Source organism: Lontra canadensis, unplaced genomic scaffold (assembly GCF_010015895.1).
Source record: "Lontra canadensis isolate GAN:19392208 unplaced genomic scaffold, GSC_riverotter_1.0 scaffold27, whole genome shotgun sequence".
NCBI lineage: Eukaryota > Metazoa > Chordata > Mammalia > Carnivora > Mustelidae > Lontra > Lontra canadensis.
The window spans coordinates 19401937-19427729 of record NW_022631021.1 but is presented as its reverse complement, the minus strand read 5'-3'; the positions used below and the strand labels follow the sequence as shown (position 1 = coordinate 19427729).

The window sequence follows — 25793 nt, the reverse complement described above, 5'->3', positions numbered from 1 at the left end:
ATGCAGAGGATGAGGGGCAGCCATTAAACTGTCCCCGGGGGGAGCAGAGTAAAGCGAGAGGGTTAGCCGGGGCCGGAGAGGGGTTCCACTGAAGTTTCACACGATCTGACAATGACCCAGTTCCCAGGTCGTGCCCAGAGTGCCTTCTGAGGAGCAGGGCCGTGGGAAGGGGAGGAAGCAGGAGGAAAGACCGACCACTCTGCTGTCCTGCCTCCATCAGAGAACAGAGAGCGGCAACGACATTCGGGAACGAAGTCTGTTCACTTGGGTCTCCACAGTCCTCAGCAGGAGAGGAAAAACAGACTAGGAAGGCTGAAACCTGTGAAGGAAGTTCCCGAGCTGCATGGGGCCTGGCAAGCCACTGCAAATCTAAAAAGGCATCCAGGGAATAGAATTTTCTCTTGTGGAATCTCGGGAGGGGTATATGCTCTGCCTCTATCTCTTCTTCACCATTCAGAAAGAAAGTGAAAGGGTGTGGAGGAAGAAGGTCCCTAAAGGAAAACCCAGACGCAGGCTTTGCCGGAAGAACACCGAAGCCAGGCTTCAGGGGTTTCTAGGGTCTGAGGATTCCAGTCAAGAGCCGCAGCTGCAAAGGGGGCCAGAGCACGAAGTCTAGTTTGGTTTCTGAAATGTAAGTGCTGCCTTGGGACAGAAGCACGAAAGGTTCTGGGCAACAATGTAGGTCTGGTGACCCAGACACACACACACACGGTTGGAACGGACTAGAAAGGGGAGCAGCAGCTCCCCTCCTGGCTCTCCCTGCTCCCCCTTTGCTCTTGAACCTTCCCCTACCTTTAAAAAGGACACATGTAACTTATTAATAGTGCAGCTATCAGAGCCTGATGGTAAAAATAACTCTCCCACCACTGGACCTCAGCAGCCCTGGGTCCTCCCCACCACCACAGCCACTCTGCCCCACCATGGCCACCTGCTCGCCCTCCCTCCCCTGCCCTGCACCAGTGGCAGTCAGGGACATTTAGAGAGCAGTGGCTGCTGCTGAGGTAGATGAGCATCTGTCCCCAGCTCCTGCTGAGCCGGCACTCACACTCGTTGCTGGGCGGCAGGGCCCTCACAGACAGCTTGACACTTTGGGAACTGGAGAGAGCATTTAAGACTGAAGATGACAGCAAAGTGGCCACATCAGGACAAGGCAGCACACCAAGCTCACAGGACGAAGTGGGGTTATTTTGGCTCCTGGCGTTCTGCTTTGAGCCAGCCTGCCAAAGCCGGGGCTCCGTGTGGAGATAAACATGGCTGGGATGCCAGGGGGGTGACAAGAGATCCCTACAATTATTCTCCTCCCCACCCCACAAGCGTTCCTGAGGCCTGGCTGGGGACACGCTAGCCTTACTCATGGTTTCGGGTGTTGACACGGCAGAAAAAACAATCCTTCTATTAACCTTCATCCCTGCACACACCCTATCCTTCAAGCAACAGAGCCTACGTTGGCCCCCGCCCCTGGGCTGGCAGTACCACCTCTGAATCACACCCACCCCAGCGCCAGAAGCTTGCAGGGCACTCAGGGAACACGGAGCCACGCAGCCCGCGGCAACAGACACTCAGACCTACGGCCATGAGAAGGGAGGCTGACAGCAGGCCTCGAGCTGCTTGCCCTACTCTGAGCTGGCGGCCCACAGCGAAGCTGCCGAATTTTCACCAGTGCTCACCTGAGGGAGCGGCCCCTTGTAGGGACCAGCATGTGGCCCGGGACATGGCCAGGAGAGAACCAGGATGGGCGGGGAGCCTCATGGGACAGCTTTGGAGCTGCTGGGTGGACGCCCTTCCCTCACCAGGAAAGGTGGGGATTGTGAACAAAACCGCAGCCGGGGCAGGGGTATTTGGCCAAACGACTGAGGGGTCCTGGCTCAGGTTTGCTGGGGTGATACCAAGCCACCCTCCTAGCACTGTTCTGCTCTGCAGTCCAGAGAAGTGTCAGAGAAGAATGGGAGAGATACAGATCTCCAAAAAGGCTGTCCCGCTTCCTAAGGGTGATCAGAGGCCAAGGGCAGTTCTTCCCATTTCTACAGCCTTAGACTGGACAGAGAGAGGAGGCTCTACAGCCATGTTCGGGTACAAATTCCCCAGTCACTGGAAAATTAAATGTATCTTCTTCCCATGGAGAAGGGGAGCTGCCCTGATGAAGCCCCCCCCCCCCCCACCGACTTCAGGGTAGTAACCCAAGGTCAGGCTTCCACTGTGAGGTCAGAAAGAGGACCGGCACCTCAAATGACACATTTCTATGCCCATCAGAACCTGCTCCCTGCACCTCAGCACAGAATTCAAGAGTTCTTAATCAGGACTAAGCCTAACCCCTTCTGGAAGTCCCCCCCAGGGAGACCTTGTCTTTAGGTGGAGCAGAGGGAAGGAAGGAGGGAGGGAGAAAAGCGCCTCCCACTGGCACAGATGTCTGCTCATCTGCCCTGCAGATCATTCAGAGTCAGTCCTGCTTTCATACAGTCTAAAATGTTACAGGCGCACTCAAACACCACAGGATGACAGTGACCAGCCCACAGACACTCCACAGATGAGCCAGAGGGTAACCGGCTAGGCAAGCCTCCTCGTGGCACCAGGGGCCAATGCAGGGCTTGGTGTTCCTGCAGTGGGAGAGACGAAGTCAGGCAGCGAGGTCAGCCTTTCCCCCGGCTGCATGGCTCTGGGCTTCGGGACTGGCATCTGCCAGGCCGCTCTGGTAACTAACTGGGTTGGGCTGGGTTTTGAATGCTGGTGAACAGTTGAAAAAGCAGCTGGGGCTGTGGCCGAAGGCAGGCCAAGGGTGACCACTCCAGCACCTCCGCCACCTTTACCCTTCCAGAAGCGCTTTGTTCTTGCTCCAGCGCGTGGGGAGACTTGTCCTCCTTCAGCACCTCCCTGGCAGAGCGAGGGCCGGCTGGCCTGTGTCCAGGACCAGCCACACAGTTACCACCACCTTTCTGGGCTGGGTCGCCATGCCCACAGCCAAACGCCTTTGCATTTCCAAGTAGCAGGGGTGCAGCCGGGCCTCCAGATGGTACGTGCAGAACTGGAATCATACATCTCAGTTAATCAGCACCTGGAGATGATGATCCAAGAAGGCTGGTCTCTCCTCTCCTTGTCCGAATACTCCCCGCCCCCCCCCAACCCCGGGCCTGTTAGCGGCTCTGGGCGGAGTCTCCTGGGCACCAGGCTTCTGACTCTGACAGGTCCTGGACACTGATGCTGGGTGTCGGATGGCCACAACTGCAATTTGAGCTCCCTCTCGTTGTAAAAATCAGACACAGAAAAATTGCACAATATGGTGAAAAGTCAAAGAAAGCAGCCATGAAGGAAGAGAAAGAGGAGGCAAGCCAAGAGAGAACCGTGAGAGCCTGGGCTTCTAGAAAACCCAACACAGCACAGAGGTGAGGACATGAGGTGGCTTGAGGGAGAGGAAGAAGAAGAGTTTTGGTTTTATGGAGAATGGTTTATGGAAGACTAAGAAGAGAAAGCCAAGAAATAAAAAGGAGGAAAAGCCCCGTTTGGAGACAGGTTCCCGCTGCTGGGGAGGCAGCATCAGAAGCAGAAGGGGGAAGGCAGTGGCGGGGGCAGGACTCCCCACCTCCCTGCTGGGCCCCCATGAGAGGATCCCTGTTCCAGCACTTTGGCCTCAAGGAGACTTGAGTTTCTTAGTCCGTGGGGAGGTGCCATTCTCTGCCTTCACTACTCCGTTTTCATGGTAACCTAGGACGTGAAGGGAGACAGACAAACATGGTGTTTCTGTGGGACTGGTGCAGCGCACACAGGCTGGGGGGATGCCCTCCCAGGGAGGGGTAATGGGGAGGAGGCAGCAGAGGCTGCAGGGACAGACATTACTCAGAGGCCCAATGCTCCTCTGGCAGAAAAAACTCTGCCATCTTTTTATTGTTGTCGAAAACCCCTCCCTGTGCCTGCTCCGAGTCCATGCAGCTGCAGCCTCCTGCCCCACATCCCCTCCCACCCTGGCCGGACTCAGCACACCCAGCCGTGCACGTGTCTGCTCCAAACGCATGGGGGCCCCTGCCTAGCAGGCCACACCTGGAGAGAGGCAGGTGAGTCAGAGAACAGAGCCTGGTGCAGACAGGCCCCCAGGCTGGACAGAAAGGGCAGGGCTGGCCATGGCCTGGGACCCGGGGCAAACGGTTACTGGAATGTGGTTGGGGCCACAAGAGAAGAGGGCGTCCCACCCCTGCCGTCCACCAAGCATCATGTCCCCAGAGTCACTCCTGAAGATGGAGAGGAGCCAGCAGCCTGGGAGGCAGGCACATGGTGCAATGTGGAGCCGGAGGGCAGGTGAGGACAGGGCCGCTCAGGCAGTAGGCGGCAGACCTTGGCCGGCGTTCAGAAGCCACTTCGAGGACACGCTTGCCTCCAGAGCTCCCCACCCAGCTGCTGCCCCGCCCCACCATGGCCAGGAGAACTCCCTGCCTCGTCAGGGCCAGCCTCACCCACAACGCGTCCCTGGCCCTTGCCCAGCCACGTGCCAGTCAGGCCCCGGCAGGAGCCCAGGAGCCCAGGAGCCAGGGCCCCAGGGAGGCTGGAGGAGTGGCGGGACTGGTCGGGGGAGAGCCTGAGGGCCCCGGCTCCTCCCTGCGCATCCCAGACAGACTTCGCTGCTCCCAGCCCAGGGGCCTGGCACTCACCAGATTCCCTCTTGATGAGCCTGGTTGGCAGTCTGGGGGCAGCTGGGCCTCTCCGCTTGGCGCTCTGCTCGTTCCAGTACTCCCGCCAGTGCCGCAGCTGGGAGTGGATGAACCGCCACATGAGCCAGGCCTGGGCGGCGCACACCAGCAGCAGCACGCACAGCCTGTGGGGGGAGTGAGGGCCGGCTCAGGGGTGCAGGCCCCGGCGGGGGTGGGGGTGCAGACAGGGAGACACGGTAGGTCAGGAGCCCCGCAGCCCCCCAGGGGCACCCTCAGCGCCAGCCCCCAGGAGAGCGTGTGTCCACGCTGGCCTCCCCTCTAGCACACTGCACGGGTGCTGACAGAGGGACAGGGGGAAGGGAGACTGGGAAAGAGGAGGTGACAGACATTTGTCCGGCTCCCTAGTCACATGGCCCCCATGGCCTTTTCTGACCCACGGCACAGAATGGGACTCCTTTCAGCTCCACAGATGTAGTGAAAGAACTCAAATGAACTGAATTAGGATATAGCAAAATAATTCTAGGAGACTGGCTTCTCATCTCGCATGCCACTTGAAAGCTGAGCAACACCGGACAAATCATACCCCCTCCTGCGCCCTACGGTCACGCGGAAGCAAAATCGCTTCCTCCCTGCCTTCCTGCCACTATGGAAGGCCACTGGCCAACTTGCCAAGAACACCACCGTACAGAGTCCAAGTGCAGTTTTAACAACCAGCCAAGGGATTTTAACAACCCCTTCATCGGTTTAACAACTCCTTCGTGGGGGCACGATGCAAGTCCTGTGCCCCCACAAAGCCCTGGACAAGGATGAGGGGAGTCCTGCTTGGGGATCCTGACTGCAGTCCCAGCAGGCCAGGCTGGCTGTGAAGACGGTCTTGCGGAAGCAGAAGGCTGGGGTTCTTCTCCTCTCAGGCCTGCTGTCTAGAGAGCTCCCTCGAAACATTAATGTGTGGGAGACTCAGAGATCTGTTGCCCCCAACCTTCCAAAGTTGTGCCAAGTTCAGGGGGCTCCTGGCAGGGCTTAGGGAGCCTTGATTTCCCTCCTTGGACTTTTTCCCAACTCACCTGCAAAGTAAGGTGTTGAAGTTCCCTTTCTCTGGGTCAAAGGCCTGGTTTTCCATGCGAGCAAGTCCAAAGCCAATGGCCAGCACAGCGAGTGTGAGGATGAAGAGGCGGGTGACCCCAAATACAGCAGCCCAGGCATTAAACCTGCTCGTGGAGGCAGAAAAGGGATGTTAGCCTTTAGGGCCCATGAGGGAATTGTCACCCACTTCTCCGGAAGCAACCCCACATGGGAAGAGCGTGCAAGGGCAGCCGTGGGGTGTCTGAGGGAGGAGAGAGCTAGAACAAGAGGCTGTGAACACCAGCCTCCGGACACCACCTGCAGGGAAGGGACAGTTCACACCACGCGCAGGAGCCTCCCACAGCCGGGCCTCACAGGCGGCCCCTGCCCACAGCCCCTCCGAACCAGCCAGCCGGCCCCATGCCACCTACAGCTTCTCGTTGTTCTCGTCCGCGAAGTAGAAGAGTCGAGCCATGTGGAAGAGGAACTCGGTGCAATACTGCAGCAGCAGCAAGATGAGGCCCAGGCGGCTCAGGCTGGGAGGAAAGGACAAGCGTCCCAGTCCACCCCGGGTGCCATGGAGAGCCAAGGCTAGGGCCCCGCACCCCAGGCTCCGCGCGCCACACCTCCTCTCCCTGGCCAGTGGGGGGGGGGGGGGCCTCCGCCTAGGGGACTCAGTTCTGCACCCGTGCCTTTAAGAGAAGACTGAATCCCCCGGCCATCTGGCTGGCCTGTCTGGGTCCAGCGCCCCTCCCCGCTCCCACAGTGAACCTGGCTTCCGCTCTCACAGCACCTGTCCCTTTGCATGCTTCGCCTGGCCTGGGCCAAGCACACAAAAGGTGCTCAGAACAAGGGGCCGAGCTTTGCGGGTAGAAATACATAGGATTCCCACCGTCTGGTGTCTCGTCATCCAAGTCTTCGCGGCTAAGAAGTACACGGAGAAGCGAAACTCAACATAACACAAAAGTACGTGTGAGTTGAACCAACCTCTGAAAACACTGGCACCACCCACTCAGACTCCCGTCTGCTCAATTCCAGGCACAGGGTCGCTACGGACCTTCTTAGGCAGTTTGCTACAGAGGGTCAATGGCAGTTCAAAGAAATGCAGAGGGGCTGCAAAGTGAAACTGCAGATCGTGCTGAACACGCCGGGCTTCGGAAAGCTGGCAAGATGATGGGAGAGCAGTGCTAACTAGGGATCCTGCCGCTTCCACCCAATGAGACCAAGCCAGGGCCAGATGGACGGGGAGGGTCATGGGTTCCTGAGGATGCTTGGGGAATGACGTGAAAACCAGCCCATGTCTTCACATGACCTGGAGAGTCCAACGTGATCTTGCCCATGACCTCATCTCAAATCTCATTTTCTGCACTCCAGCCACAGCGGGCTTTCCACCCACTCCCATCTCAGGGCCTCTGTGCCTGTGGTTTCTCTGCCTGCACCGCTGTCCCCCCAGATCTTCATGTGCCCAAGTCTTGTCATTCCTGCCTCAACCTGAGTCACCTCCTCAGTCACCTTCCTGCCCCACAACAAAGGTGCCAGGAGGCAAGTCGCTCTCTCTCAGTCCCCAGCTTCATTATTCTTTTCATCACACTTAGCAACACACGAAACTCTGTTTGCTTTCTTCTTTCTTTCCTTCCTTCCTTTTTCGAGAGGAATGGAGTAGGGGCGGAGGAAGAGAGAATCCCAAACAGGCTCCACACTGAGCACAGAGTCCAATGTGCGGGGCTCAATCTTATGACCCTGAGATCATACCCTGAGCTGATATCGCCACCTGCTAGAATGGACACCTCAGGAGAGCAAGGCCTTGGTCTGCCCTCACCCAGATGTGACAGCAGCTTCTCAGGCAGCCTGGCCTGAGGGAGGAGCTCAGGTATGTGCTGAGTGAGTGAAGGCTTCTAAAAGTCAAGCTCTTCACCAAAACAAGGCCCTGCAGCAGTCGCCATTTCAACGGTGTGTCTTTCTGGGGCAATCCTGTAGTCAAGGGTCTCTCCTTTCCCCCACACTCCTGAGAACCAGAACAAGGATGGAGAAGGAAAATTATGGTCCTCACGTGGGCAGAGAGGCAGCTGTGCCAGCATCACTGGGGAATGGAATGGGCCTCATTTTGGAGGATCTGCTGCTCCCTGCCCTCTCGGTTCTATTCTGATTCCAAAACAAGAATCACAGAACCCTGCCCGAACGGGGTCAGATACATGTCCGTCTCCTTCTCTGGGACATGCCAGGTGTGAGAAATACAGACTCTAGAGCATCTTCCGTCTTTGGGATGAACCTCGATGGTACAACAGGGACCCCACAGCAGGACACTCTCTACCTTGTCCTCCCCGCACATTCTCACCCGGGTCTCTGCCACACAAGGGCAGAGACAGCCTTTGCTCCCCAAAGACCCAGCCAGGGGTTGATGCCGTATCAGCCGTCAGAGATAAGAGACCACAGCCAAGAGCTGCCTTCCTCCTGACTCCACCACCCCTGGGCAGTCACTCTCGTAGGATGCCAGCCGAGAGGGCCTGGGAGATGAGGGGCGCAGGGGCCTCCGGGGAGCCTAGCGAAAAGTTATCCATCGCGAACCCTCAAAATGTCAGTCCAGAGAAAGTACAGGGTGTTGTCCTATGCTGCACAGATAAAGCTCAAGAAAATTCCAAGTTAGCAGTGACACATCCTACTCTTGACAGGATTCTTTTTGTAAGAGACGCTCAAGGCCAAACGCTATGGCAGCTCCTCCGACTTCAAAGCCATGGTTCAAGTGCCAACATCCCTTGAAGCCTCTGCTGCTCTGGGTCGGGAGGAGTCAGTCATTTTTCTGGGTTCCCACGGCAGAGGCCATGTACCATAGCCCCATGCTGGTCACACTGAGCTTTCCTGACCTGGGTCTGTATCTCCCGCTGGGCTAAGCATGAACCACTCAAGATAAAGTGATCACCCCCTTCGTGTTCCCAGGTCTGGCACGGTGCCTGGCAAACAGAAGGTGTCTAATAAAGGCCTCCTCACTGAATGCCTGTGTGGAGAGCTGCTCGGAAGTAAAAGGGCATGGCAATGTGACCAGCCCTGGGGTCTCACTCACTTTAAGAGGTATGCTCCGGCTATGTGGACCAGGTACAGACAAATGTACTGGAGCTGGCGGGGGATTTCCTCCTGCAAACAAGAGAAACCAGCAGTAAGCATGCTCCTTCCCTAACAGAAGATGCAGGAACGGAGGGGAGGTGCAGAGGGACGATGGTGGCCCTGGGTGCTCTGCTCCAGCCGGTCCCAGATCACGCCAGAGGCCCGTGCCCCACGCTGCTAGGCACCAGCTTCCAGTCCATGAGGCGGGACTGGGTTGAGAAAGAAGAGACAGGGACTGGGGGAACAGGGCTTTTGGAAGTAATTCAGAGGGAGGCTATTAAAAAAAAAAAAACCGAGAGAGACAAAAACCTCTGATCCACCATCCGGAAGACAAGAGGCAGACCTCCCCCAAAGCCACATGTCTAGCGTGGGAGGCAGGAGACCCGCTGGAGGCCTGCTCTCAGGGAGAGCCTGATGGAGACTTCGCTGGCTCAGCATCCTCTTCAACCCGCCAACACAGCCCTGCCCTCTTACCCCCAGCTCTGGGCTTCTAGAGGAAGGTGCTGCAGCTTACCCACTGGGAAGCTGGGGTGTGGAGGACATGGGGCTTCCCAGATGGGGAGTACTCACCTTCCGTACCTTCTGGAAGTACAGCTCCGGAAGTGCGTGCAGCCAGTAAGCCAGCTGACACAGGTAGAAGAACTTCACCTGGAAGCTGGAGACAAGGGAACGCGTCACCCGGAAGGGCCAAGCACAGAAGGAGGAGGGAGGGCAGGACTGTGGGAGGAGCTGGTCCAGGAGCCAGAGGCATGCCCCAAGCCCAGGGACCCTGCTCCACAGACCAGAGCACTCCAGGGACGCAGCCCACGGAGGGAACCAAACATGGGGAAGAGAGAAGAGAGGAGGGTCCCCTGGCTCGGAGAAGGGAAGGCTGAGCACGGACAGTGAAGATGGGCCACCGGTATACTGAAGGATGAGCTGAGGTAAGTGGCAAAGGTGGCGTCTCTGCTGTAAGCCCCCTGTTCTGCTGGAAGGGTCTCAGGAAAGGCACAGAGGGTCTCCTGCAGGAGGCAGACCCTCCTGGTGTCTCAGCAGCACAGAGCAGGCGAGGAAGGGGGGCTGCCTCGTGAGGAGCACCAGCCTCATAATGGTGGGAGGAAGGTGCACTGTGAGGGGGTGCAGGTCATCGAGAAGGTATGGGGCCAGAGAACTTTACAGAGACGCCCTGCTTCCGTGATCGTGCTCTGACAGTGTGGTTGCCTGCTGCGGACTGAATGTGTGTATCCCTCAGAATTCACAGGTTGAAATCCGACTCTCTGTGTGATGCTATCTGGAGGTGGGGCCTTGGGGAGGTGACCTGAGTCATGAGGGCGGGGACCTCTTTCATGGGATCTGGGCCTTTGTTAAAGAGAACCCAGATAGCTCCTGGGCTTTGCCATGTGAGGACACAAGCAGAAGACAGCCCACTATGAACCCAGAAGCAGACCTTCCCCAGACCCCAAATCTGCCGGCACCCTGATCGTGGGCTTTTCGGGCTCTGGAACTGTGAGCAACATGTCTCTGTTGTATAATTTCTAAGCCACCAGCCTCTGACATTCCGGGACAGCAGGCGGAGTGAAGACGTCACCTCTGTGATGGGGCTAGTGCAGGACAAGTTATTTTGGGAGTCTCCAGTCAAGCGCACTAGGAGGAAGCAGCTCGCAGACAGGACTGCCGTCTGCAACAAGGCGCCCGAAGAGGCTCGGGGCGTGAGCGGCTCCTCGTGCCAGCTGGCCCGCGGTTTTCTGGCCACAGGCTGGGATGAGGAAGCCAGGGACCAGCTTGCTTCTCCTTGGAGACGCAGTCATGGGAATACTCACGGGAGGTACACGTGCGGGTAGTCTTCCCAGAGGCTTCTCGGGTTTGTTAAATATCCTTCCTGCAGTGGGCAAGGAGAGACGGCCTTTAGAGAGGGGGGAGAGGAGAACCGCTGGGGCACTGGGCAGGGCCAGGGGAAGAGGTCAAGGGCGCACCCCATCCCCAGCTGCCAGAAAGAGGAAGGGACAGGAAACACGAAAATGAAGGATCTCTCTGCACGGGACACACCCGGCCCTCAGCCGGCTTCCTTATTGTGAAAGAGCCATGATACCGTACGAAGAGCCCTACTCTGGGGTCTAAAGACTGTCTGCATGTGGGCCCGGCACTGTTAGTCTCCCTACCTTTAGTTGGCTCATCTGAAAATGAGGATAAAAATACCCTTGCAGAGTTATTATTAGAAATAAATGTCATAGCTTATGTTTATGTGTCTAGCATGATGCCTCGCATGAAGGCACTCAGGAAATGCTTGTAGAATGAATAAGCAAGTGGACTGTAGAATCACCATCCACTAGAAAAACGAAAAGCCTACATTGGCCTTTCGCATCACTATGAATAAAAAGAATGCGGGACCCCACAGGCCTCGTAAGTGTGAGACCTACCACACTTTGTCATTGTCACGAGAGGTCTCCATCACTCCACAAGTTCCTTTGTGCCAGGGCCTCATCACACCCTTCTCTATACCTCCAGCACCTAGCCCAGGGCCTATTATAGAGTAAGGGAGGTAACCTTAAAGCCCTCCCATCATGAAACATCTAGAAATGCTGGATGCAAGCTAACAATTACTCTCTTACATGCAGAGGGTTTTCCCAGAAAGGGATTCCAAAGGGACAGGAGGCTAAAAGCCAGAGCAGTGGGGTGAGGCTGGAACAGCTCAGAAGTTACTAATCTTGGGGTCAGGGTGTTCGTGCCCACATGGGAACAAAAATGGGCCTCCAGAGGTGGAATCTAAGAGCCTTATATAACATCAGGACCCTTGAAGGGCTGCAAAAGATGGTTAGACTAGAGTTTGCAGAAGCTTGGGTTAGACCAGGGAAAGGGTGGAGTATGGTCTGACAACCAATAAAGAGAGATAAAGATTTCTGCTCATCCTGGGCTCAGGATGAAAAGCACAATATATTATCCCTTGAAAATCTGTAACCTCGGGTTCACTTTCACATGGGTTTGGAGTTCAAACTCATACTCCTTGTACGGTCCAAGAACTACCAAGCTTAGGAATTAATATTATTAATACTGTGGGCCAGTGATACCACTGGGGCATACTCTCATCCAAGGATATATAGGATTCTCACGCACAAAACCTTGCCGAAGATGAGTTTGTAATCCAAAATTACAAAACACAAGAGGAGCCACTCCACTGTGACGAGAGTCAGCTGACATTACAAGAATTCAATAAAAACCTGTTGGTTGAATGAATGAATCAATAATGAATGCTTTAGGCAATGTTTCTCTTCTGAGCGAAGAACAAGGCTCTTATTTGTCCCTCAGAGAAAGGGCAGTACAACCCCATTTCAGAAACAGGGAAGTGAAGGGAAAGACAGGAAGTAGCTCCCAAAAGGAGATGCTTTTTCAGCAGTGTCGGTGAAATCTAAGCTGGGCCACCAACCTCAACTGAGGTACAAGAACCTCCAGACAGCTTCCTCAGTATGTCAGCCACTGAGCTGGTGGCTTTGAGGAGGAGACAGACTCAAATGTCACACTGGGACTCAGGTCAGGGGTGTTAGCAGGGCTCTGGAGAAAGAAGAAGCCTACAGGGGTTGGGGACAACACTCAACTTCCTGCCCAGTGATCCTCAGCTGGATTTCCAAGGGAGGGCTGGCCCAGCCACCCTCAAGTCACTAAATGGCCTTGGATGTTTTGGATGTGGTCCCCAGCCCCCATACCACAACCTGGGGTCCCATTAGCACCATGACCAAACTGATAGGTCCAGTCAGGTCCATGGACCAGTGTGGGCATGATAACTCCGAGCTGAAGGAAAAGGTCTTGCCCCAGCCTCTCATGGCTTCATTTCCAGTCCTTTCTCCTTACCCCTGCCTTTCTCCCTTGGTCACATACACACTAAGGAAGAGAAGGAAGGCTCTGGGGCCTCTGGAGGGTAACAGGAGGGCTCTCCTACAGTTCTGCTCTCAGGCTCTGCCTGCCCTCTTCGCTGCTCAGGGGGACCCAGTACACAGCAACGTATATGGTCTTCCACTCTCTACTTCATTCCAGGGAAAGCTCTGGTGAGAATATCCCTTCTTAGAGGAAGCAGCGATGTACTTATTTAAGGAGGAAAATGGTCCATCTGGGACTGAGGTGGGAGGGACACTTCTGCCCAAAAAGACTGGCCAAGAGAAGCAGCCCTCAGAGAAACCTAAAGCCCAGATGACCTAGTGATTTTAAACAGGAACCCTCCTCCGCTTGGCCCCTTTTCTTAGGAGACAAAGAGGCCAGAAGTTTGAAGCCAACAAGCAAAGAAACTCCCCAGAAAAATGCTGCCTGTTTGTGAATGTCTAGTCCGCAGGGAGTGCAGGGAGGGAGTGCAGGGAGGAGGGCGGAGGAGTCAGAGGAAAATGACTCACAGCTCTGAGAACAGCCTTTTCCAGACCTCAGGCCAGGCAGCTGCCTGAGGGCGGCCAGGGGCTGGGGTGTTCCCTGAGCTCCGGAGGCCAGGCTGAGGACCTGAGATCCCAGGGGGCTGAATGTGGGTGGCAACCCTGCCCCAACCCTGGTCCCTGACAGGCACGGGCTGGGAGGCTGGGGGAGCTCCTGAAGTCCTTCGTTCTCTCCTTACCCTAGGAGCTAAGGGAGGTACAAGCAAACTGGAACAATCTCTCCCTTTGCCCCTGCAGCCTTCCTTTTTGGTGAAAGGACAAAGAGAACCACAAAAACAGCAGAACTCAGTCATAACACAGCCGGCTGCTACCTAGACTCAGACATACCAACATCACTCGTCCTTCAAGAACAATCATGTACTCGAGTTCTGCTCTAAGGGGCCAGCCCTGTAATAGGAACCAGTCCAGAGGGAAGGGCCTTCCCTCTACCAGGCTCTCATGGGGCACCAGCCTTCAGGTTTTAAGATACGAAGGGAGACCTCCCAAGGAAGTTGGGCAGGGAGACCAGACGCCTGCCCCCTCACCGGCTTCCCTGAGGAGAACGTGGGTGTCTTGTTTTGTCTTCTAATAATCAGGAGTCAGCAGCTCAAAGGTAAACGAAAAGGAAGGAGGCTGACCTTCTCCCACATTATTGGTTGGTCCAGCCAGGCTCTCATCACTCTGCTGGTATAAATGCAGACAGAAATGTCTAGATCAAACACCCCCCAAAACCCAGTTATTTTAGGGGGAAGGTTCTGGGGCAAATGTTCACTTTTTCTAAAAAAAAAAAAAAAACAAAAAAAACAAAAACCAAAACCTTTATGTATTGCTCATCTTTTTAAATAAAGGATCATCTACAAGTTTATAAAAAGTGACTCATGATCTGACAAACCATCAGGGCCAGAGCAAGAAGCCGTGCCTGCAGTTTACTCCCCCCTCACAAGCACGGCTTTGAGCACTCAGTACCTGCCAGGCTCTGCACTCGAGACACTGTGGTGGGCACAGACTGGTCACAAGCAGCTTCAGGGCTCGGGGGACAGACAGACGGACAGCAGAGCACACACATGAACGAGAAAAATACCCCAGCACTGGCTGGGGTGTACACAGCACACACTGGGAGGCAGGGTTCCGCAGGAGGGGACTCTGAGGTGGAAACTTAGTTGGGAGGGAGTTGGCCATGGCCTCTGGGCATGGAGCATTTGGGCAGAGGACCCACCCACGCAGAGCCAGAGGGCCAGCAGAGGTGGGAGAGCAGAGGTAAGAAGAGGGGGACCCAGATCACAGACTCAGGAAGAAAACGATTTTGCTGCAAGTGGGACAGCGGCTCTGACACAGGGTGTGGGATTGCATGTGTGTTCCAAAAAGACCTGTCGACTGAGCAGAAAACGGATTTGGGTGGCAGTCTACTGGTGCAGAAACAGCCCCCTTCTAGAAGGGCAACAGTCAGTGGGCCAGGCAAGAGAGGATGGTGGCTCGGACTGCAAACCAGGATTCCCAGCCTCGGCACCCTTGACACCTGAGGCCGGACAATTCTCAGTCGTGGGGGCTGGCCTGTGCATGGCAGGACATTCAGTGGCGTCCCAGGCTTCCAGCCACCGCTGCCAGCAGCATCCTGCCAGTGTCCCCAGGGGCGCAAATCTCCCCTGTGGACCTCGGGCCTGGGCAGAAAGCGGGCGCAATGGAAACCTGACATGCTCATGGGTGGAAGCGGAGGGGAGGACCTGCTGATGAACAGAATGTGGGTGGGGAAAGAAAGGATCAAAAAAAACTTCATCCTCACTAAGCAAGAACATTTAAAGAACACTAGCTATGTCTCACTCCTCTTACAAAACTATCCTCTCTCTTCTTCCTCAAGCAGCCTCACTCCCCACTGGACAGTACAGATGGAATTAGCTGCGGACCAGGGGCCCCCCAGTGCTGTTAGGAGCTGGGGTCATTGGAGCTTTCCAGCGTCCCCTGGGTCTCCACTTCCTATGGAAGATGGTGAGTGGGGACTTGGCTTTCCCCATGATAAAAGCCTATCACGAGCTCTACCATATAAACTGCTGCATGCTCCCAGACTACAGAGCTCATCGTTTTCAAGCCCTTGAAGGCCTGAGATAAGAAAAGACAGAGCAGTTGAGCAGTGAACATTCTGGAAGGGGTGTTAAGTAACATGGTTTTTGGCCTCTAAAACCTGGTCTGAATTCTTCCCAGCTTGGGCAGAATGTCTGGGGGTGAGGAAGCTGTCTACTTGGGGAAAAGTGACCCAGAGATGAGGCAATGCTTCCTCTGTTACCCAGACCCGAGGGGGCCAGGACGTGCACTGTGCAACGCAGGGGGTACTCCACACACAGGCCATACTGTAGGTCTTCCCCCGGGGACCATTCAACAGGGCATTCCCTCTTGGGGCACAGAAGCTTTCGGTCCTGGCATTTAAAACTCCTAATGTTCTGGCTAGGAAGATTGTTCCATGATTAGATGATAACAGAAACACAAGCAAGATACAAAAGGGCATGCTGACTCCCGCTTTCAGACTAGGAATTCAGCGTTCGGCTCTGGATGCGGAGTTCTTAGGATGTTACGATGAAAGCTCATCGTGGTCACTGAAGGAAGAGGAAGCGGGTGAGAGTTCAGTGGAAGATAGGGAAGGGAACTTCTAAAAGATCACAGGGTTGCTGAATTTTCCAAGCCCCAGGTCTGCATTTCTCATAGGATAAATCTAGCTCTTGGGAAAGAGACCAAGTTCCAAACAGGAGCTGCTCCAAGTGTGTGTGTGTGTGGCGGGGGGTGCTGCTCGGTCATGCACCACAGGCCAGGTCTTGTTACGGTGAACCCCAAAGGGCTGTGCACATTCCTTGCCACGAAGGAAATCTGCCGTATCAAAGGCTGCTTGAAAGAAGAGTCCTATTGTGTAGAAAGGAGAAGTAGATGAGTTGTCTGGTGGTCCAGGCATTTGTGGGAAGGGCACAGGTTTTGATGTGTGGATGGGGGGAGGCTGGCCTTGCCTTCGGGGGGGGGCCAGTGCAGGAAAATGGAAAGTGTGCTGGACCTGGAACCAGATTCCTAAGTCCAAGTCTGGTCCTTGCCGCTTCCAAACCACGGGGAAACGGCAAAATTCGATCCTGAAGGTCTTCAATTCATTAACACGGGAACCAGAGTGAACACAAGGCTCCTCTCACTGGACAGCACTGGTGGGAGGGCCCAAATGACGCGGTGCTATGGAAGTGCACAGTGTCATTCTCGCACCATCCCATAATAACGAAAACACGTGCTTGTTTTCGGACAAGAGGGCTCTCTCTACCTTTATGGAAGAGCGGCTACACCACTTGGCCCCTCTCGTACCAGGAGGATGCAAAAATAGCTTCAGTTCCAAGACACTGCTCCAAGTTTTTACAAAGTGCTCCTGCCTCCCGCCCACCCCCCGCTCAGCCCCGCACAGTGATCTGATTAGCAATCCGAGAATCCAAGAAGAGATGAGCCACCATCAGCCTAGGCCCCAGTCCCCAGGGCCACTCACCGTCACCACCACATAGAAGCACCATACCACTGAGCTGAGATGAAAGATGACCAGCTGCCCAGATTCGTTGAACTTGCTGTGTTTGACCTTGGAGAGGTGAAGCCGTTTGCTGATTTTCTAAGGAATAAAGAGAAGCCTGCATGTTAATGTATGCAGGTGGATGGCTAAAAGGCAGGCTTTGACTTCCCATTTCCCACCCATGAAAGGGCAGCAGTCAGGAGCTGGGCGTGACCCGGGCTCATACGTGTAAACCTGCTGTGTGCATGGAGCACTCAAGTTCAAGGCACGTATTTTGAGAAAGTGGCAAGATGGAGGTCTTCAGCCCAGATGTGAAGAAAACATCCCCCAGTCAGGCTATAGGACAGACCCATGAGGGTGCCATCCTGCCATTTCAGGTGCGTGATGCCCTCCCGTCGTAAGTGCTACCGTCCCACACACAAAGGAGGCTGTGAACGGGGATGGGACCCACAGTGTGTGGGGAGGGACGTCCAGGCAACAGGACCAATCAGGGCGTGCGAATTAGGAGACAGAGGGGCCAGGAGCTGCAGTCTCCTCCGGGGTGAGGCCTCTCCACACACGGCATCTCCCCAGCTTCTGACATTAGGGCCCACACGCGTCACTCACATCTAGAATATACTCCTGAACCACGGCGTGCAGGATGATGGTGATGAAGATGTAGAACAAGATGGTGACCAGGTCCTTGGGCCCATAGTGGTAGTGCACAGTCTCACTGTCTGTGGAGGTAAAGGCCACATCAGCACCCTGTGCTGAAGAAGTGCTGTGGGACCCCGAACTGGAGACCTCTGAAGCACAATGTGCCATGCTGTACCCTTAGACGCAGAAAGTTTCCTCCCTAGAATCCTACCCAACCTCTGGACGTGGCCCCTGGGATGCCGCCATGGGGAGGGCTGAGGAACACCATGAGGACTACCTCCCCTGCCTCTGGGCAAGGAGAGCCCAGTGGTTCAGAGGCAGGGTGGGAGACAAGCGATCTCAATCAGGCCCTGGCTGTGTGACTAGGCAGAAGCAACCAACCTCTCTGAGCCGCAATTTCTTTCCCTGTAAGATGGGACTGCAGCCTTCATCACGGAAGCATGGAGTGGGGTTAGGAGTGTGGACTCGGAAGCCCGAGTTTATATCACAGCTGTCATTTCCTACAAGATGTTGGGACACTTCTCTAGGTGGTCTTTCTGGGCCTCAGTTTCCTCATTTGTAAAATGAGGGTGACAGCAGTTCCCATACTGTAGGGTCTCCCTGAGAATCAGAGGACTTTGCTGCAAACGGCTCAGAACTCTTATCCAGCACACAGTAAGTGCTATATGTATTTGTTACTATTTTTGTTATTGTTGGCTGGTGTGAGCATTAAGTGGAATAATTTGTATGTGAGATGCGGATCAGTGTCGACACCCATGGCAAGCATGCGCTAATGGTATCACCGCACAGCAATACACTCATCAGAACCCCAGACATAGAAGCCTTACAAAGTCCTGCGGCGGCAGCCTCGTTCTCCACGGACAGGGGAGGATTTCTACCCTCCTTCCAGTCGGCAAGCTAGGATGGCCAGGGCCCGTGAACCTGGACCTGGATCTCTGCTGCTCCATAAACCACCCCAGAACTTGGCCAAGCAGACACACTGGCTGCCTTTCCAGCTGTGCAGCGTTCACACTGAGTCACACACCCATGAGTCATCATTCACCAGAATGCAGACACAGCTCAGGGAGGCTCAGGGTGGCCACAGAATGGAGCAGAGGTGACAGGGTCACTCTGGGAGCCACACCACGCCCCCTGCATCCCTGGACATGAGAGAATGGAGGTCCACGGTGCCAAGGGGTGGGAGGGTAGCGAGCACGGCAACCCTGAAGGCAGACCCACTTGCCTGTTTTCTCTCCTGCCTCCTTTCCACAAGGACCTACCCTCTGAGGGGCGCAGGGCTAACTGTAAAAGTGTGGAGATCAGGGACACTGGCCCAGCTTCAGGGCACACGGACCGGGGAGGCGATGGACAAGCAAATGCACAATGACCCCCACGGACAGGCACGTAGTCCAAGAGATACACAGAGCACCCCAGTGAGCCACGCCAGGCCAGGGCCCAATATCAGCTGGGGTGGGGGTGGCGGGGAGTAGGTCGGGGCGCAACAGGACCATGTCGGAACCTGGGGGTGGGTGCGGGTAGTCAGGTTGGGGGGAGAATCTAGGCAGAGGATGGGGGCATCCGTAGGGGATGCAGGGGATGAGGCTGCGGTGAATGCCTGGGTGCCCTGTGAAAGGGGGTGGCCTTGAACCTGAAGGTGACACGGACACAATGAAATTCATTCAACATGCAAATGATGAACCCTGGGTCTGGGGAAGTGGACTCTGGCCCCAGTGAACAGCGTCGTGCCTGGAGGTGAAGACACTGGTCAGGGAGCTGCCGCCATGATCCACATCAGGAACCATGGAGGCCTGCATTAAAGGAGGGAGAGAGAGAGAAAGCGGGGAGAGGGCCACCAGTGAGAGAAGGGGCAGCATGCAGGGCTGGGCCCACCCAGGTCCTGAGGGCTGGGGGGCGGGGAGGGTCAGGCCCAGGGCCGGAGGAGAAGGCTTTGCAGCTGGAAGGACACTTGCCCTGCCTCCTTCAGAAGGAAGGACCCAAGGACACAAACTCGATGGGAGCCTGTTTTGAAACCATAAAATAAACACATACGAAGTTTCATCAAGACTAGTGTTACTAGGCAAAACGGGATTTATACTCAGCCAGACAAGCACGATCCCAGGGTAGTGAGAAAAGACCCATCAGGACGTTGCATTATCCTCTTTAAGGCCTCTTCAGGGCCATGTGCCGCTCTTTACCCCCAAATACCGGGGTTCCGAAGAGATGTGACCCTAAGCTTTGACCCTTCTTGGAACAAGAATGAGTGTGTGAATTAATATATTCTCTTGTCCCTTTGCTGTTGAGACTGACATGTGTCTTTCTGCACCAAGTATAACCCATGTGCGCGGCTCCACTCTGCGTGCAGGCAGAAGACCATGAAGTCGGTGAGGCCGGCTCTGCCCCCCAGGACTCAGTGGGTGCACATCAAATCTTCACATGAAAAAACCAGAGGCTAAAACGCCAATGGCAGCAGCAACAACAACAAAACCAAACCACCAGGTTAAAAACGGGCAAAGGAATCAAACAGACATCTAAAAAAAGACATACAAATGGCCAGCAGGTATGTGACAAAGTGCCCGCCATCGCTATCATTAAGAAATGCAAATCAAAACCATGATACCATCTCCCATCCGTTAAAATGGCTACTTTTTTTTAAGCCACCAACAAAATAAATAAATAAATAAATTTTTAGAAAACAGGAAATAACAAGTGTTTGTGAAGACATAGATAAATGGAGCTTTTGTGCAGATTGCGGGAATGTAAAATGGGAGAGTCACTATGGAAAGCATTATGGTAGTTCCTAAAATATTAAAAATAGTAAACTCAAAATGGATGGAAGACCTAAACGTAAGATCTGAAGCCATAAAAACTCCTAAACAAAAAACCACATAGGCAGTAATCTTTTGGACATCAGCCTTAGAAACTTTTTTTGGGATCTGCCTCCTGAGATAAGGGAAACAAAACCAAAAATATACTATTGGGCCTACTCCAAAATAAAATGCTTCTGAACAGCAAAGGAAACCATCAACAAAACAAAAAGGCAATCTACAGAATGGAAGAAGGTATCTGCAAATGACATATCAATAGGCAAAATATATAAAGAATTTCTACACGTCAACACACAAGTAATCTGATTAAAAATGGGCAGAAGCCCTGAACAGACATGTTTCCAAAGAAGACATCCAGATGGCCAACAGACACCTGAAAAGCTGCGCAACGTCACTCATCATCAGGGAAATGTAAACAAAACCACAATGAGAGATCACCTCCCATCTGTCAGAATGGCTAGAATCAGACAAGAAATAAGTGTTGGTGACGACGTGGAGAGTAGAGACCCTCGTGCACTGTTAGTGGGAATGGAAACTGATCCAACCACTGTGGAAAACAGTATGGAGGTTCCCCCCCCAAAACCAGAACTAGAAATTCCATACAATCCAGCAATTCTACTATGGGTATTGACCCAAAGAAAATGAAACCCTCATCTGCAAAGATAGGTGCACCCCTATGTTCCCTGCAGCATTATCTACAACAGTCACATTATGGAAGCAGCCCAAGTGTCCGCTGATGAGATAAATGAATGTGGTACACATGTAAAGGGACATTACTCAGCTGTTAAAAAGAAGAAGAAGAAGAAGAAAGAAGAAAGAAGAAAGAAGAAAGAAGAAAGAAGATCTTGCCACTTAGGACAATATGGATGGATCTATGGGGTATTATGCTAAATGAAGTCAGAGAAAGAAAAAAAACCTTAAGATTTCATGTCTATGTGGGAAGTAAAAAATAACTGACCAGAACTGGACTCCTATATCCAGAGAACAAACGTGTTGGCCCGAGGGTGGGGATGGGGAATGGGTGAAGTCAGTGAAGGGAGTCAAGGGGTACACACCACCAGTTCTAAACTAAGTCCCGGGGGTAAAGAGAACAGCATGGCGGATAGAGTCAGTAACATTGTACGGTGACAGAGGGTGACAGCACTCGGGGTGGTGAGCCCAGTGTCATGTACTGAACTGTCAAATCACTATGCTGTACACCTGAAACTACTACAACATTGTAGGTCAACTAGATTTCCATTTAAAAAATTAAAAATAGGGTTACCGTATGATCCTGCAATTCTGCCTCAGGGTATATGCTCAGAACAACTGAGAGCCGGTCTCAAAGCAGCCCTTGTGCCCCATGTTCGCGGAAGCACTTTCCACAGCAGCCAAAGGTGGAAATGACCCACGTGTCTACTGATGGATGAACGGACACACAAAATACAGTATACACATGCAACAGAATATTATTCAGCCTTAAAAAGGAAGGAAATCCTGCCATGGGCTACACCGCAGATGAACCTGCAGGTGGCTGGAGTCGGATTCACAGACACGAACCAGAAGGCTGGGGTGGGGGGCCGGAGGGGCTGGGGGCCCAGAGGGGGAGGGGAATGGGGAGTTGCTGGTTTAGCTACAAAGTTGCAGTTTGACAAGAACAGCATTCTGGAGATGGGCCAGACAACATGAATGTATTTAACACTACTGAACTGTACACTTAGAACACTTAGAAATGGTGACGATGGTAAATTTTATCTTATGCATGTTTAAATTAAAAAACCACCACCAGCAGCCAGGTGTTAGATAAGTGCTCTGAAGTGGACCGAAGGCTGAAGGGGTGGTAACGGGGAGAAGTGTCACTCACTCAAGGAGGGGACATAGCCAGGCTGTTCGGGGGTGGGGGAGAGAGCTGGCAAGGGCAGAGGCCCCAGGCAGGTGATGGAGGAGTGAGACTGGACCAGGGGTCTGGGGGACTGCAGAAGTGGGTGGGCCATGACCTTTGTGTCCCCTTAAGGTCCCAGCGAGGTCTGAAAGGCTCTGACAGGCTACTGAGACTTTTGGTGCCATATTTAGAAAGCTCACTCTTCCTGCCCCATGGAGAGTTAGAGAGTCAGAGAGGCATGCACGGAAGGCAGAACAGCACGGTGCCAGGTCATGGCGAGAAGACCCATCTGGATAGAGGTGGGAGATAGAGCGACCATAGGGAACTGTTCCCAAGTTCCTTCTGGAACCTCATCGGCACTCTGGAGCCTTCCTTCATGCTTTCAGAATTCTACAACATGGGATATTCTGTTTGATCTCATGAGATGGGCAAGGAGAACAGGGGAGATTATGGGGTTCAGAGAGGTAAGAGGAGCCCTTCTCAGGGCCTTCGGTGCCCCAGCCCAGCCAACAAATGCCACCTCAAGGGTCACCATCACCCACTCACGCCCTCCGCTTGCCCTGCATCCTTACTGGTGATAATCCACTCCTTGAGGTCCTTCTACTTTGAGGACAAGCAGCAGTATCCCCAAACACTCAAAAGCTGGGCTCTGATTCATACACATTATCTCTGGTACTTTCCCCCGACCCACCATCTCCCCACTTTCCATCACAACAGGAAAGGAACCGGTTTGGCTCCTTCTACTCTCCACAGAGCCAGGGAGGCTGGAACTTTGTAATCTTCTAGGAGGCCATAAGCTGATCCATGTTTCTGGTATATATATTTTTTTAGATTTTGATTGCTCTTTGGAGCTTCTGCTCTTGAAGCGTCTGCCCGTCTTGCACAAGCTCTCAAAGAGGCTGGCAACGGTTTGCAGTAACCTACTCTACTTTTGCAGAAAAGTAACTTGTAACATGTAGGCCTCTGAACTATTAGACCAGAGAGGCAACCCAAAGGAGCAAGGCAGTCCGGGTCGGGCAAGGTCACACCTTTCAGCCCAGAGGTCTGCTGCCTTACACAGCTGCTACCTCCACTTGCACAGGACCCTGCATGCTGATGTTCTTTAAACGGAGCGCCCTCTTGGTCTATTATTCACCCTTCTGCTTTGAGAGGGGGACAGATTTAAGAAATAGCCACTTTCCTACAAAGACGTGGTATATACATATGATGGAATATTACTCTGCTATCGAAAAGAAGGAAATCTTGCAATTTGCCAACGACATGGATGGAGCTAGAGTGTATTATGCTGAATGAAAGAAGTCAGTGAGAGAAAAACAAATAACAGATGATCTCACTCATATGTGGAATTTAAGAAAGAAAACAGATGAACAGGAGAGAGGGAAATAAGCCATAAGAGACTCCTAACTACAGAGGACAAACTGACGGCTGATGGAGGGATGTGGGTGGGGGGATGGGCTAGATGGGGGATGAGTGGTTAGGAGGGTGCTTGTTGTGATGACAAGTGGGTGTAGTATGTACTTACATTGCATGTACTTACATGTATTGTACAATGCAGAATTACTGACTTTTTTACTTCAGAAACCAGCACTGCACTGTGTATTCATTAAAATTTAAATTTTTTTTTAAAGATTTTATTTATTTATTGGACAGAGAGATCACAAATAGGGAAAGAGGCAGGCAGAGAGAGAGAGGGAAGCAGGCTCCCTGCTGAGCAGAGAGCCCGATGTGGGACTCGATCCCAGGACCCTGGGATCATGACCTGAGCCGAAGGCAGAGGCCTTAACCCACTGAGCCACCCAGGCGCCCCTAAAATTTAAATTTTAAAAAATTTCTCAGTACAAGAAAAAAATATCCACTTTGCTTTCTACCTTACTAAAAGACAGTTAAAACTGGAATACACACTAGCTGACAGGTAGTCTCGAGGTCAGGGACACTAGAGGGGAGTGTGGCCATGGGAAGCCACATAGCGTATATCCCCCGGGGGGTGATGAACGAGTGGGGAAGGTGCTCCTCAGAGACCGTGCCAGGGTAAAGGAGCAGCCCAGTGGGGCCGGATTTCCAATATTCCAGAAGCAAAGAGAAAAATTTTTACGTGAAATCATCTGATTTAAAAATATTGGGGACTAATTCAAAATTAAAAAAACACTTCATGGGCCAATACCAGACTGGCCAAAGTAAACAGACCTGCATGCCAACTCTGACCACGGGCCACCAGCAGGGAGCCTCGATCCTCCATGACCCCTGACACCCTTCCTCCCACGCACCCCCATGGAGTATGTCAAAATGCCCTTCTGCAGGAATGGGCCCAGCTTTGGAAGAAAGCACCTTCCAACTGTAGATGCATTAGTGCCCACCCACCAAACACGGCATTTGCTTGGCTTATCTCTGATCACGGTTTAAAGAGAGATCTTCGACAAAACAGGAAAAAATATACAGTGGAAAAAAGACAGTCTCTTCAATAAATGGTGCTGGGAAAACTGGGCAGCTAGATGTAGAAGAATGAAACTCGACCATTCTCTTACACCGTACACAAAGATAAACTCAAAATGGATAAAAGACCTCAACGTGAGACAGGAATCCATCAGAATCCTAGAGGAGAACATAGGCAGTAAGCTCTTCGATATCAGCCACAGCAACTTCTTTCAAGATATGTCTCCAAAGGCAAAGAAAACAAAAGCCAAGATAAACTTTTGGGACTTCATCAAAATCAAAAGCTTCTGCACAGCAAAGGAAACAGTCAAGAAAACAAAGAGGCAACCCATGGAATGAAAGAAGATATTTGCAAATGACAGTACAGACAAAAGATTGATATCCAGGATCTATAAAGAACTCCTCAAACTCAACACACACAAAACAGATAATCATATCAAAAAATGGGCAGAAGATATGAACAGACACTTCTCCAATGAAGACATACAAATGGCTATCAGACACATGAAAAAATGTTCATAATCACTAGCCATCAGGGAGATTCAAATTAAAACCACATTGAGATATCACCTTACACCAGTTAGAATGGCTAAAATTAGCAAGACAGGAAACAACATGTGTTGGAGGGGATGTGGAGAAAGGGGAACCCTCTTACACTGTTGGGGGGAATGCAAGTTGGTGCAGCCTCTTTGGAGAACAGTGTGGAGATTCTTCAAGAAATTAAAAATAGAACTTCCTTATGACCCTGCAATTGCACTACTGGGTATTTATCCCAAAGATACAGATGTAGTGAAAAGAAGGGCCATCTGTACCCCAATGTTTATAGCAGCAATGGCCACGGTTGCCAAACTGTGGAAAGAACCAAGATGCCCTTCAACGGACGAATGGATAAGGAAGATGTGGTCCCTATACACTATGGAGTATTATGCCTCCATCAGAAAGGATGAATACCCAACTTTTGTAGCAACATGGATAGGACTGGAAGAGATGATGCTGAGTGAAATAAGTCAAGCATAGAGAGTCAATTATCATATGGTTTCACTTATTTGGGGAGCATAACAAATAGCATGGAGGACATGGGGAGTTAGGAGAAGGGAGTTGGGGGAAATTGGAAAGGGAGGTGAACAATGAGAGACTATGGACTCTGAAAAACAATCTGAAGGGTTTGAAGAGGTGGGGGGGTGGGAGGTTGGGGGAACCAGGTGGTGGGTATTAGAGAGGGCACGGATTGCATGGAGCACTGGGTGTGGTACAAAAACAATGAATACTGTTATGCTGAAAATAAATTAAAAAAATGATTAAAAAAAATAAAGAGAGATCTAGAGTCGTCCATAACGAGCCCCTTGGCTGTTTTGACCACCTCTGTCAGCAGCTGTCCCTTGA

At 52.8% G+C, this 25793-nt stretch overlaps 1 protein-coding gene across 3 annotated transcripts in view; it reads right to left on the bottom strand.

Moving 5' to 3' along the window:
* Nucleotides 1-3110: 3110 nt before the first annotated feature.
* Nucleotides 3111-25793, bottom strand: part of TRAM2 (translocation associated membrane protein 2) — a 78366-nt gene continuing 55683 nt past the window's right edge. For 2 of the 3 annotated variants that reach the window (XM_032864534.1, XM_032864535.1), the window contains 9 exons: nt 17286-17395; nt 16662-16778; nt 10595-10653; nt 9366-9450; nt 8755-8825; nt 6128-6232; nt 5699-5842; nt 4635-4798; nt 3111-3696 (listed from right to left, as the gene is read on the bottom strand). In XM_032864534.1, the coding sequence (XP_032720425.1) occupies nt 3623-3696; nt 4635-4798; nt 5699-5842; nt 6128-6232; nt 8755-8825; nt 9366-9450; nt 10595-10653; nt 16662-16778; nt 17286-17395 (929 nt within the window). In that variant the 3' untranslated portion in view covers nt 3111-3622. Of the gene's footprint in view, nt 3697-4634; nt 4799-5698; nt 5843-6127; nt 6233-8754; nt 8826-9365; nt 9451-10594; nt 10654-16661; nt 16779-17285; nt 17465-25793 lie in introns of all 3 variants that reach the window. The other variant, XM_032864533.1, reaches the window with a different exon arrangement.